Raw genomic sequence first — 13,899 nt, 5'->3', positions numbered from 1 at the left:
TACATTTAATAGCTCTCAAATCTGTTTTCAATTGAATCATCCATTACAACATGCGTAACCAGGTAGGTAGCATATGATCTAAGCTTCACATTCAGAAACTATTTGAAGGGGGAGGGTGTTCAGGTAAGTTATTGTTACAAAATTATCTGCAACCAGGGCTGAATCCAAACCGGCACTTAACTCAAATGATCACTTAGTCTCCGATTGACATCAATGCATGACTGAGGGAAATGTGTTAAGAGTTAGGATTCTCCCTTAGTGAATGAGAACACAAAAGATACCTCACAGGGCAGGGGCAGCCAGGTGACAGTCATGTAGCTGTGTAGCAGCTGGAGCTTTGCCTCCAGGGACAGGGTCACACTGAGGGAGGAAGAGAGACAGGTCAAAGTTCAAACGGAGGGTGAAATCACCTCGTCATGCCCCTAACAGTAACACCATGTTGGGTGAAACATTTAGAGAAAAGGCTGCTTCCCAGAATATTACATGCATCATTTAGAGAAAGGAAAATAAGAACGAGGCTACATAAGTGATGTCTGGTAACATGTCGGTTATTCAAACTGGGCTAATGGCGTGGCATCTGTTCAAGTCCTGAGCACCAAACGGCTCAGCTGAAACTATGTAACCTTTCATAATGCATAAATAATATACCGTGTCAGAAATGTAGCCAACCTGAATGCATAATTGTGCAGAGCTGAAATACTAATGCCCCCATACAAATATTTCTATAATCCATTTTCAGACAAACTATGTACAGTGCCTTCAGAAAGTATTCATACCCTTTGACTTATTCCACATTTTGTTGTGTTTCAGCCTGAATTCAAAATGGATTAAATAATCGCACCCATCTACACACAATACCTCAATGTTATACCACACGTTTTTAGAAATCTTTGATAATTTATTGAAAATGAAATACAGAAATAAGTATTCACACCCGAGTCAATACATGTTGGAATTATCTTTGGCAGCGATTACATCCATGAGTCTTTCTGGGTAGGTCTCTAAGAGCCTTGCACACCTGGATTGTAAAATACTAGATTATTGTATTCTTCAAACTCTGTCAAATTGGTTGTTGATCATTGATAGAGAGCCCTTTTCAAGTCTTGCCATATATATTCATGCCTATTTAAGTCAAAACTGTAACTTGGCCACTCAGGAACATTCAATTTCATCTTGGTAAGTAATGCCTGTGTATATTTGGCCTTGTGTTTTAGGTTATTGTCCTGCTAAAAGGTGAATGTGTCTCCCAGTGTCTGTTGGAAAGCAAACTGAAGCAGGTTTCCCTCTAGGATTTTGCCTGTGCTTAGCTCGATTCCATTTAATTTTAGCCTAAAAAACTCAATAGTCCTTGCCGATGACAAGCATACCCATAACAGGACGCAGCCACCACCATGCTTGAAAATATGAAGTGGTACTCAGTGATGTGTTGTGATCGCCCCAAACATAACACTTCGAATTCAGGGCAAAGTTAATTTCTTCGCAGTTTTACTTTAGTGCCTTATTGCAAACAGGATGCATATTTTGGAATATTTGATTCTATATTTTTATTCTGTACAGGCATCCTTCTTTTCACTCTGCCATTTAGTTTAGTAGAGGGGAGTAGTGCTGAGAGATTTTATGAAATGTAAGTTATTTTTCCTTTTAATTAACTAGTTGACCAATGTTGGTTCAATTATTTGAAATCCATTTTTATCCCCCTGTGAGCTCAATGTGCACATTGCAGTTTCTCTAGAGATAAATCCGATCCACGCAGAACTATGCGATGGAGTAGTGAGCTCTAGTTTCCAGCAAACAAATATTTTGGTGCTTAAAATGTGGTAATTAACACACCTGTGTGTCCTTTGACACTATATAAACTAGTCACCCTGCAGTGTTTGTCATTATACCCTGATGAAGACAGCTTGTCTGTCAAAATGTTGGACATTAGGTTATTCAATTATTTAATCTGAGCTCCTAGAGTGTGCGGCTCTCCTTTCATTTTTCAAGTGTTCTATTCCGCTAGCCAGCACCTCGCCTAAAGAGGTGTGTGTTTCTTTCGCCTCTAAATGAAATAAACTACAATGACCATAAATCATTGCACATCTACTTGTCGGTCTGTGTTTCTTTTACGCCTGCTACAGAAGAGACAAGAATGCTTGATCGTGAGGGGACATAGAAAGCAGCTGTTGCTTTGCTAGTTAACTCTACCTGAAAATACAGTATACAGCAGTCATAAAAGTATGCCTTATTTGCTTTGAAGAACTAAAAAAATAAATAAAGCCATTAAACAAATGTAATATACAGAACTGAAATATTTTAAAGTAATATGAATAAATTATGGTTAATAAATTATAAGCAGTAATGGACAGTCACTACCATCATGAGACTTTTATTTATTGTTTTATTCAGTGTTACAGCATTCAACCCAAATAACCGAAACTGAAAAAAGTGATTATTTTTAATAATCAAACCAAAACGACCAACTGCTCAGCACTATTGTGGAGTTCTATCACTATAGTCCGAAGTTCTGTCATAGTCATTAAACTTTAACTGTTTTAAAGTCACCATTGGCCTCATAGTGAAATCCCTGAGCGGTTTCCTTCTTCTCCGGCAACGGCGTTAGGAAGGCTGCGTGTATCTTAGTCACTGATACACCGTCCGAAGTGTAATTAATAACTTCACCATGCTCAAAGGGGTATTCAATGTCTGCTTATTTTTATTTAAAAAAATGTATTTACCATTAGGTGCTTTTCTTTGCGAGGCATTGGAAAACCTCCATGATCTTTGTGGTTGAATCTGTTTTTGAAATTCACTGCTCGACTTAAACACCTTAAACACTTATTGCAACTTATGTGACTTTTACTCCTGAATTTATTTAGGCTTACCATACCAAAAGGGATTGAATATTTACTGGCTCAAGACATTTCAGCTTTTCATTTTTTATGAATTAGTAAAAATGTCAAAAAAAAAAAAATATCCACTTTGACATTATGGGGTATTGTGTGTAGGCCAGAGACAAAACCTCAATTTAATCAATTTTAAATTCAGGCTGTAACTATAAAATGTGGGGGGAAAAAATCAAGGAGAGTGAATACTTTCTGAAGGCACTGTATTAATTCCATTTAAGTTATTTTTGTACACCATTCCAATTGAAACACAACAGCAAATCTTAATCCAATGGAATAAATATCCAGCTATTTTTATTTCAGGCTATTTCTGTATTCCGCTTGTTCCAATCATAGAAGGCATTTAGTCCTAATCTCACTCTCACTGACAAGCATTTCTCTAATCTGGTGCAGGGGTCAATCCCTACCCACGAATACTAGGTCCTATGAGGACATAGTGACTGTATGTGTGTGTGTGTGTTTTTAGAGGGGGTAATGCAGACCCAATTTGAAGTGTAATGATTCGGGTCATACCTTGCCAACATGACATTGTCCGCATCATCCTTGCCCCATTCCCAGTCCTTCCCAGGGTCCACTGCAAAGTGTACAGGCAACATTTTGTGTTCTGAGTCAGTGAGAGGGATCACAACTGTGAGGGAGAGAGAGCAAAAATGTTCAAAGTAAAATTAAAGGCATTCTTTCATCCAGCAATTGTCATTCAACTAATGCAAAGTACTAATTAAAGAGGGACTGTAACACCCAATTTCACCTCAGTTTTCCTACGCCTCATTAAGAAAATGCAACTGAAAATACTAGATTCGTGTCTTGGAGGAGTACTTTGATGTTGGTCATGGGGTGAGTTCGTAAACACTGGCAATCTACCCCAATTAGTACTCTGGTTTGAGAGTCCCAGAATGCAGAATAATTGATGAATTTACAAATGACATACACCCAGTTGACATGTTTCTGTAAAGACTGGCTAAAAATGTTTTTATTGTTGCCAGTATGACAGTTAGTCACTAACCCTTCTAGATAAGAGAACAGTCTAACCAGCTCTTCTAGGGTGAGTAAAATGGTCAGATGAAGGTGTTCTCTCATTTGTGTCTGGAAGTAGCTAGCAAGCTAGCCAACTTTAGCGTCAGTGTTTGACTGATGTGAGATCAGAATGCTACTCTTCAGTCGGAACGTCAAGTGAGTGTTATTTTATGAACAAACACCGTGTCAGTCAAGGGAATTACTTGAATTCAAAACCGAACCTTCAAATATTACAAAGGAATCAGAGATGTCACAGGTAGCTCTAATCTCAGACTTTTTCATTTTAGAAACACATTGATGTCCAAAAATAATCTTTTTTTTTTTTTTACACGTTAGTCAATTTTGGGACTATGATTGATGTGCAGTTCCTCTAATTTCCACTTTGGTGAGGTGTAGTCTATTCAAGTGGCCCACTTCACTATGAGACGTGTTGGCGTGTTGTAGTAGGCTGATAAAGATTGCGTAACATTACCTTGCTCTTTGGAGCCGCCCTTCTGCTCCATGGAGACGAGGGCAGAGAAGTGGGCCTGGTCGTACGCCAGTACTAAGGGCGAGCGATGGCACTTGGCAGCTGGCACCTCCAGGGGCAGATAGATCCCTCCGAATGGGATGGGGGCAAAAGCTGGAAAGGGAAGGAGAATACTGTTTAGCATAAAACATCACAATCCATTACAACACTAAAGTTCATAAAGCACAGCTTATGGATGTGTCTTCCTACCCTCTCCTCCAGAGTCCCTAAGCATGGTGTCTGCCACCACTACTATGGGCCTCCTCAGGACATGGGCCAGGACGAACACGTGGAACTCCTCCAGACTCTCGTACACAGGCTCCTCTGATGACTCCGTCCTGCACATAGGAAACAAACGGGGTCAGATCAGGAAACACACAGGAAGTGACATAGGTAGCCACTATCTAACATTTCTCTCTTACTATCTTAAGTCTTTGTTCCAAAACAGAGGCTCATGAAGGGCCGTAACTGCATGTGGTATGCCTCAAACTTAATATAATAGCATACATACTTAACATAAATAATGCGTGTGAGAGGTGTCCGAGACAATTCTTACCCATTGCTGCCATTGGTGCTGTAGTGTATTCTAGGTTCACTGGAGGCCAGTTTTAGCAGCTCATTCCACTCCTTCTGCCACTCCTCCTCTGTGTACACCAGACCAGACTGTGGACACACACACACTTCAATACACTGAAATGGAAGTTTGGACTGTAAACAATCCCTTGGACTAAGTTTCACATGGATCCATCCTAGTGAATTCCCCACCTCTTTATTCTGCATGGTCTGCTGCCACCTCCACCTGCGTCTCAGAGACTCCCTCTCCTGGCCGTGGTCCATCAGTGCATATAGAGACTTCCGCAGCATCAGGTCGCGGTCATGAAAGCCCCACATACCTGCAAGGCCGTACAGGCACATAGTATACACAACACCATCCCAAAGAAAGGAAAACCAGTGGTTACATCCAAACCTTACTCAAGGCAAAAGGCAAGTTGCTTGATGTGGGAGTTCTGTTCTTAATTAGCCTAAACTGCCATTATGGGCCTCAGCTTCAGGAATATCACAAATAAAGCCCCATTTCTAAGGATGGATTACAAGGCATTTTGCGTACAACGCTTACACCTCAATTGGGTCCTAATTAATTGCTCTGGGCTAAGCCTCTCCAGCAGGACACTGCCGCTTAGCTATAATGTGTACCACAATTATTCAAGGGCTTACTTTCAGCTAACAATGAAGCTCTCATCATTGACTGACATAGCAGAGTATGACCTAACACGTTAGATTTGGATCTTGTTTGAAAGGCTATGACACTCACCCAATGACGCTGCATGCAACAGGCAGTTTCCGTCCCCACTCGTTGCCAATGGCAATAGACTCTGACAGTTAGGTCCCACCCGTGTCCACCAATTGAGTCGGCCTTAACGTAAACAGAACAGTCACTCGCAGTTTCATTCACACTAAAAACAATTCAGAACGCACGTGTAGTACCGAGAAACTACGGTGTAGACGGTCATCTACGCAACACAATTAACAAGATTGCCTCAGAAGTGAATAAAGTCATTTATTTGTAAATGGTGGCAGCAGTGGGACCCGTGCAGTTAAACTCACCGGCGTGCTCTAAGGCCACCATCATAGATTGCTCAATGAGGTCCCTCTCGATGAAGCCGCGGAAGTCGTCCCGGTACACAGTGAGATCGGGCAGCTGGAATGTGCACAAAGGCGTGTCCAGAAGGGGCTCACTACTACAGTTGCCAGTACTGGAGACGTGTGACCGTGCCAGGGACACAATGGTAGAGCTGGCATGGGAGATGCCTCTCGATAGACGCTTCTCTGTGGCTGCGGAGGGAGGTATCACAAAAAAAAGAGGAGTTTAGGTTAATTGTGGGAAGGGGTGGGAAAGAGAAATTGGACAATTGGAAAGTATACAAGGAAGGCTGACTTTAGAATTGACAAAAAGAAAAAGTGAATTAACAAAACAAAAAAAGGAGAGGGTTCTAGTTTATCACAATGAAGAGAACAAGAGGACAACAACAGATAAGTGGTTGTGAGTAAGTGACATTATGCCCAAAATATTATTTTACACTTACCATTGTTCTCACCTTGCAGCACGTCCTCGTGACGGTGCAAAAGGGGCCGCCCCACCCTGGCCATCTCCTTCTCCGGGGCTGGGTACGTCCTCTCCTCAGCAAAAGAGTACGACAGGTTCCCAGCATGCACCTGTCGCAGCTGTTCAAAGTCACTGAGGGCGGCGGTGAGATCCCAGTTCTTCCCTGCAAATGAAAAGGACAAGTCAAACCTGACAGAAAAAGCCGATCCGCTCAACAATCATTACTTTAAATATTTACCATATGTCAACAAAACCATAGCGACTGTTATCTTATGTAAAGGCCACTGGCACATTCCACTGCTTGAGTAAATATTTGAATTTTGAGCACGTCTTGTCTCTCACTGCCGTATAGCTACTGCAGTGCATTACATTTTTAACCCATATTCTTATCTGCAACTTGTGCTGCTGCTAGGCAACAAGAGTTGAGTCTCTTCTGGATTTAACTTCCTCCTTTTATATGATACCTTACCTAACCAACAGCTCTAACTGGGAGGTGCACTGCTCAATTTATACCTCTCCCTAGCAGTTGGCCATAAAACCATCTATTTTACCCCAGAATGCCTTGTAACTCACCCTCTAGCAGGTCTCTGGCTAGTCCTGGTTCGGCTCCAGTGGAACGGACAAAGTCGGACAGGACTGCGTCCATATCCAAGGTCATGTGATCATGAATTTACAGGGCGGCATCAGGGCAGAAAAAAAAACCAGGGGATCCGCCCTCCCCAACAAGACCACTGGACCAAGGGGAAGGGGGGCTCTTCAACTTGCCTTACACGTCCAGCCAAACCTGAATAGAATCAAAAATAAGCAAAACGGATGAAAATGTAAACCTGAATTGGCATCAAACTATGATCCATTTGTACAGCATGCAGGTACTGTGGAATGTAACGTTATAGGTCCAGGAAAAAGGACTCAAGTGTGTTAAATGTAATCTTATTAACAGCTAACACAAAAAAAGATGGAACATAATCCCACTGACCCTTTCATAGTACCCATGTGTAAGCCTGTTTTGGTAAAGGGCAACATCTCTGTGGAAAATAAGTTTCCTGTTGACCCCTATGCCTGGCCACATCTCACTCACCCATGACCACTGTTGTGGTAGGCTGCTCACAGAGCCATTGAGCAAATTAAAAAAAGGCGTTCACATTTGCATTGAATCATAGCAACAAGATAACATGTTGGGATGATGCGAATGTGTCTCTAGGTTGTTTTCTACCTACACAGCACACTCCTAACTACAGCGCACAAAGAAGTCTCATTTAGAGAGTCAGCACACAAAGGGTCTGGTGTACTCAAACAATGACTGGGGTTTAGAAAAAGTCTAAAACTACAACAATCCATAGGCAATAGAAAGCACATGACTGAAAAGAGGCATAGCTGGATCAGGCAAAATGTCATGTTACTAGGTTAACAGTGACAGGTTTTCAGAGTTGCAAATAGCAATGATGACCCCCATCGAGACTGGGGAACAATACATTTTCTACAGATGGGCTATTGAAAGGAGAGATGGAGGGCAATCGTTACAAGTGCAAGGATGACTAGAAATGTCCCTGACAGAAATAAGAAAAGCTTCTAGTGTCAGCATCTCAGTCCATAAGGTAGCCTAGTGTTTGGCTGTAGCACTGTGCCAATATGTAACCTATAATACATCAAAATATATAACATGTAAACAGTTGGTCCCATGTTTCATGAGCTGAAATAAAAATCCCAGAAACGTTCCATACAAAAAACCTTATTTCTCTCAGATTTTGTGCACAAATTTGTTTACTTCCCTGTTTGTGAGCATTTCTCCTTTGCCAAGATAATCCATCCACCTGACAGGTGTGGCATATGAAGAACATAATGCCACAGATGTCTCAAGTTGAGGGAGCGTGCAATTGGCATGCTGACTGCAGGAATGTTCACAAGAGCTGTTGCCAAAGAATTGAATGTTAATTTATCTACCATAAGCTGCCTCCAATGTCGTTGTCGAAAATTTGGCAGTACGTCAAACCAGCCTAAAGACCGCAGGACCTCCACATTCGGCTTCTTCACCTGCAGGATCATCTGAGGGGGAGTGGGGGATGCTGAGGAGTATTACTGTCTATAATAATGCCATTTTGTGGGAGTCTGGTTGACTGGGCCTGGCTCCCCCCATGGCTACATCCCTGCAAGTCATGTGAAATCCATAGATTAGGGCCAAAATAATGTATTATTTCAATTGACTGATTTCCTTATATGAACTGTAACTGAGTAAAACCTTTGAAATTGTTGCATGTTGCATTTATATTATTGTTCAGTATAAATATCTGAATTGAGATTATGCTCTCTTTGAGCATACACTGCCTAAAGCAGTACTTCAACATCCTTTGGTACCCTAGGGTAGGGTTGGGCGATATGGCCAAAATATTATATCATGGTATTTTATGTTTTTTAATAATAGAAGTTGTAAATTTGCTTTATGAGTAGTGCGTGACCCTAGGGTGGCAACACATAGATTCTAAGTGATTTCAATGGGTATTTTTTTCCCCCCACCTTTATTTAACCAGGAAGGCCAGTTGAGAACAAGTTGTCATTTACAACTGCAACCTGGCCAAGATAAAGCAAAGCAGTGTGACAAAAACACAGAGTTACACATAAACAAACGTAGTCTCCATTCTGATTGTTTTATACTGTTCAATTAAACTTCAACCCAAAAAGAAAATCATAATTTTTTATCAATTTCTGCATTTGAGATCATTTCTACACTGCCATGTAGGGCTGCACAATATGGGCAACCAATTTGGGCCTTCTTTAACCAAATGTTGCAATTTGACTTGCAATTTAGAGCAACACACTTAGGTTAACTGTTGGAATCATGGAAATAGAATGTATATTCTAATTATATAGTTAGAATATAATAGTGGTCACTTTTAATACAGTGTTTGACATAAAAACAAATGAAAATGCCAGGGAGGAAATATTGTGACAGGGTAGGAACTAAAACGCTGATAGACGTTTCCTAGGGGACCCTATAATTTTGGGCTACATTGAATGTTCCCTTAGCTACTTCATGTAGCTAACATATTCTTGCTTTGCGTTCACCTCTTCAATTTAGAAGATACTGTTGCACAAACAACATGCTGATAAAGTTCTACACCATCACTGGTATTATCAGGCTGTTTAGCTAATTACGCTTGCTCTTACTCAGTAAATGTATTAGCTAGCTAGCGATTAGCATTAGCGGCTAACAAGATTTAAGAACAACTTGCTAAAACAAACTAGCTGTCTGCAGATGTAAGAAACACAAGCTAATAGTGTAATTATAGAATGCTAGTAGATTTATATTAATAAGCAAAGTGACAACTGCATCATTGTCATCAACATTGTTGCATATGCTGCATTGAACATGCAGACTGGACGCAAGTGTCTCGTGGTCGAGGAAAAACAAATGCCCTCCTTGAGAGACAGGGGGCGGGGATAGGTCTGTGTGGAAAGCAGCATGGAGAGAATGGAGAGCGATAACTCAAGAAGCGAAGTAAACTATAAAAATGGACGTTATCCCGTTTAACAAATCAAACATTCAAATACCGTTGTAACGACCCTGGGTTTATGAGCGCGGAAATCGACTCTGCCGCCCGAGCATGCTTTTGCGGCACAGTCGATAGCGCGCCGGACTTCGGGCTTGAAGGTCGAGGGTTCGAAACCTGCTCCTTGCTGTTTCATTACACCGTTATAGAAGGTAAAGTAAAAACCCAAACCGGTCTGAGCATCAATAACGGTATACCGCAAAAAACGGTATACCACCCTACCCTAGCGTACATCTTAGAGTCTAAATCCCGATTTCCCTTCTATCCTATATGGTCAAATGTTCCACCTCTCATGTTATGGCTTTGGGGTACTGAAGTTCAAGCTGTGACTGGACTACCGCCCTTGTTATCTGCAGTCATCTAGGACCACCCATGCCTCAACTCATCCACCCTCTGTTCATGCCTCAGCTCTGACTCAGTGAACTCTTCACCACCGCACCTGATGAATCATGTTTTTATTTTTTTTAACACCCATCCCTCTCTCTCTCTCCACCCTCACTCGCTCTCCCTCTCTTACAACACAGGCACACCGGCAAGCAAGAGAAGAAAGTCAACAGGACAAAAGGTATTTCTAAACCAGAGTATTTCCAGTGCCCTTGTTCCAAAGTCGGCCACAAAAAAAAGTATTCTCTTTGCAGGGTCTCCAACACACTTGCTGTGTAGAAATGCACTCTTGTTCACATATACACATCACATCAAGGCTATTCACATCTCTTGTACTAGTCTTTTCCCAAAGCCGCTGTAACACACAGCTATGAGCTGTGGATAGGGGCCAGCCTACCCTTCAACAAAACTACACGGTGCCTTCTGAAAATACTTCCACATTTTGTTACGTTACAGCCTTATTCTAAAATTGATTAAAAAACACTTTCTTTTTTTTACTCAATCTACACACAATACCCAATAAGGACAAACCAAAAACAGGTTTTTAGAAATGTTTGCTAATTTACAAAAAAAAAAATACAAAACTGAAATATCAAATCTACACAAGTATTCAGAACCTTTACTAAGCACTTTTGACAGCGATTACAGCATTGAGTCTTCTTGGTACGACGCTACATGCCTGGCACACATGAATTTGGGGAGTTTCTCCCGTTCTTCTCTGCAGATCCTTTCAAGCTATGTCAGGTTGGATGGGGAGCGTTGCTGCACCGCAATTGTCAGCTCTCTCCAGAGATGATCGATGGGGTTCAAGTCCAGGCTCTGGCTGGGCTACTCAAGCCACTTCTGCGTTGTCTTGGCTGTGTGCTTAGGATCGTTGTCCTGTTGGAAGGTGAACCTTCACCCCAGGCAGAGGTCCTGAGTGCTCTGTAGCAGGTGTTCATCAAGGATCTCTGTACTTTGCTCGGTTCATCTTTCCCTCGATCCTGACTAGTCTCCCAGTCTGTGCCACTGAAAAACATCCCCACAGCATGATGCTGCCACCACCATGATCCATGTTGATGATGCCAGGTTTCCTCCAGACGTGATGCTTGGTATTCAGGCCAATCTTGGTTTCATCAAACCAGAGAATCTTATTTCTCATTGTCGGAGAGTCTTCAGGTGCCTATTGGCAAACTCGAAGCGGGTTGTCATGTGCCTTTTACTGCGGAGTGGCTTCCGTCTGGCCACACTACCATAAAGGCCTGATTTATGGAGTGCTGCAGAGATGGTTGTCCGTTTGGAAGGTCCTCCCATCTCCACAGAGGAACTCTGGAGCTCTGTCAGATTGACCAACAGGTTCTTGGTCACCTCCCTGACCAAGGCCCTTCTCCCCAGATTGCTCAGTTTGGCCGGGCGACCAGCTCTAGGAAGAGTCTTGGTGGGTCCAAACTTCTTCCATTTAAGAATGATGGAGGCCACTGTGTCCTTGGGGACCGTCAAAGCTGCAAACATTTTTTGGTACCCTTCCCCAGATATGTGCCTCGACGCAATCCTGGCTCAGAGCTCTATGTACAATTCCTTCGACATCATGGCTTGGTTTTTGCTCTGACATGCACTGTCAACTGTGGGACCTTATATAGACAGGTCTTTCCAAATCATGTCCAATAAATGTAATTTACCACAGGCGGACTTCAATCAAGTTGTAGAAACATCTCAAGGATGATCAATGGAAACAGGATGCACCGGAGCTCAATTTAGAGTCTCATAGCAAAGGGTCTGAATACTTATGTAAATCAGGTATTTCTAATAACCTGTTTTCACTGTGTCATTATGGGGTATTGTGTGTAGATTGCTGACAAAAATAAAAATAAAAAATTTAGAATAAGGCTGTAACGTAACAAAAACGTGGAAAAAGTCAAGGGTCTGAATACTTTCTGAAGGCACTGTACATCTGTTGGCAAGAGGCTGTGTGAGTATACTCAGCATTCAAGAGAGACAGGTGTTGAGTTGAGTGGACAAGTACTTCTGGCTCTGGTGGTAGGTTAGTGTTTATACTAGTGAGAGAAGCAGAAGCCAGCAGCACAATATCTCCCTAGGCCCTGGCCTCCATACAAAGCCTCTTGTTGTGTTGACTTTACTGCATCTCAAAGATAACTTTATGACATGATTAGTTTGTGAAACACTATTACACCTACTGCTGGGAGTTGAGCGAACCAAGTCCTACAAATAATGATGCATCAACGGACAAGCTAGTGCCAATGCCTGCTGGTAATGTGTCGCTCTGTGGACAGAATGGACCCAACAGACCAGTGAAAGGACTTTGTTATTACCAGCCTCTAACATCAGCCATTCCGGTGGACGCACTCAGCTTCTGACGCATCAACCAGCAGGAGTTCCTGACAATGAGGTGAGTTAAGGGCCACAAAACTAGGGAAGGGTCCCACTAAATTATTAGTTGATGGCTGCTAGGGGTGATGAATCGACAAAAACAACAAATTTATGTCAATATTGTGTCTGCAAATATTGACAGCAATGTAAGAGAACCGGGGTTGAAACTAACAGTCAGAATTTCCCAAAAATAGTTCCAATCCTGTTTAGGTTGTGAGAGACACCTAAGCGATGGCCTGGCTAGCATAATGGCCCTGCTGCCAGCACAGAGCAGTCAGTGATGTGTGCAGGCCGGCCAGGCTTTTGTCTGAGAGGTTACATAATGGAAGCTGCTGCTAGCACGTGGGTGCTGACACTGGGAGAGGCCTGGATCACTGAAGCAGACATGGAGAGGTCACCACGGCATGCTGCAGCCATTGTGTGGGCCCGTGGAAGATTCATGGAGGTAAACAAGGGATGGAGAGACAACCTCCATTACAGTATAGGCTTCCAGCAGTGAAACAACTGCAGGCTAACCAAAACAGAGACTTCCACATTTAAGCATTTGAAGAACAGGCGTACTGCACGTGATTTAGGAGAAAAGAGAGTTGAGTGTAAGCACTATAGGTCGACCGATTAATCGAAATGGCCGATTTCAAGTTTTCCTGACAATCGGTAATCAGCATTTTTGGACACTGATCATGGCCGATTACATTGCACTCCACGAGGAGCCTGCATAGCAGGCTGACTACCTGTTACACGAGTGCAGCAAGAAGCCAAGGTAAGTTGCTAGCTAGTATTAAACTTATCTTATAAAAAACAATCAATCTTAACATAATCACTAGTTAACTACACATGGTTGATGATATTACTAGTTTATATTAGTTAATATTGCCTGCTAACATGAATTTCTTTTAACTAGGAAAATTGTGTCACTTCTCTTGTATTCCGTGCAAGCAGTCAGGGTATATGCAGCAGTTTGGGCCGCCTGGCTCGTTGCGAACTGTGTGAAGACCATTTATTCCTAACAAAGACCGTAATTAATTTGACAGAATTGTACATAATTATGACATAACATTGAAGGTTGTACAATGTAACAGCAATATTTAGACT

The 13,899-nt window shown here is 42.1% G+C and overlaps 1 protein-coding gene across 2 annotated transcripts in view; it reads right to left on the bottom strand.

The window, feature by feature from the left end:
- The window catches only part of LOC106605289 (OTU domain-containing protein 7B-like), a 38,461-nt gene that overhangs the window by 6,134 nt on the left and 18,428 nt on the right, over positions 1-13,899 (bottom strand). For both annotated transcript variants that reach the window (XM_014200762.2, XM_045718424.1), the window contains 10 exons: positions 7,085-7,295; positions 6,492-6,674; positions 6,013-6,240; positions 5,720-5,821; positions 5,173-5,300; positions 4,964-5,070; positions 4,618-4,745; positions 4,372-4,521; positions 3,399-3,513; positions 282-360 (listed from right to left, as the gene is read on the bottom strand). In XM_014200762.2, the coding sequence (XP_014056237.1) occupies positions 282-360; positions 3,399-3,513; positions 4,372-4,521; positions 4,618-4,745; positions 4,964-5,070; positions 5,173-5,300; positions 5,720-5,821; positions 6,013-6,240; positions 6,492-6,674; positions 7,085-7,169 (1,305 nt within the window). In that variant the 5' untranslated portion in view covers positions 7,170-7,295. The remainder of the gene's footprint in view (positions 1-281; positions 361-3,398; positions 3,514-4,371; positions 4,522-4,617; positions 4,746-4,963; positions 5,071-5,172; positions 5,301-5,719; positions 5,822-6,012; positions 6,241-6,491; positions 6,675-7,084; positions 7,296-13,899) is intronic.

Source organism: Salmo salar, chromosome ssa05 (assembly GCF_905237065.1).
Source record: "Salmo salar chromosome ssa05, Ssal_v3.1, whole genome shotgun sequence".
Lineage (NCBI taxonomy): Eukaryota > Metazoa > Chordata > Actinopteri > Salmoniformes > Salmonidae > Salmo > Salmo salar.
The sequence above is the reverse complement of the archived record's forward strand: the minus strand, read 5'-3'. Positions and strand labels throughout refer to the sequence as shown.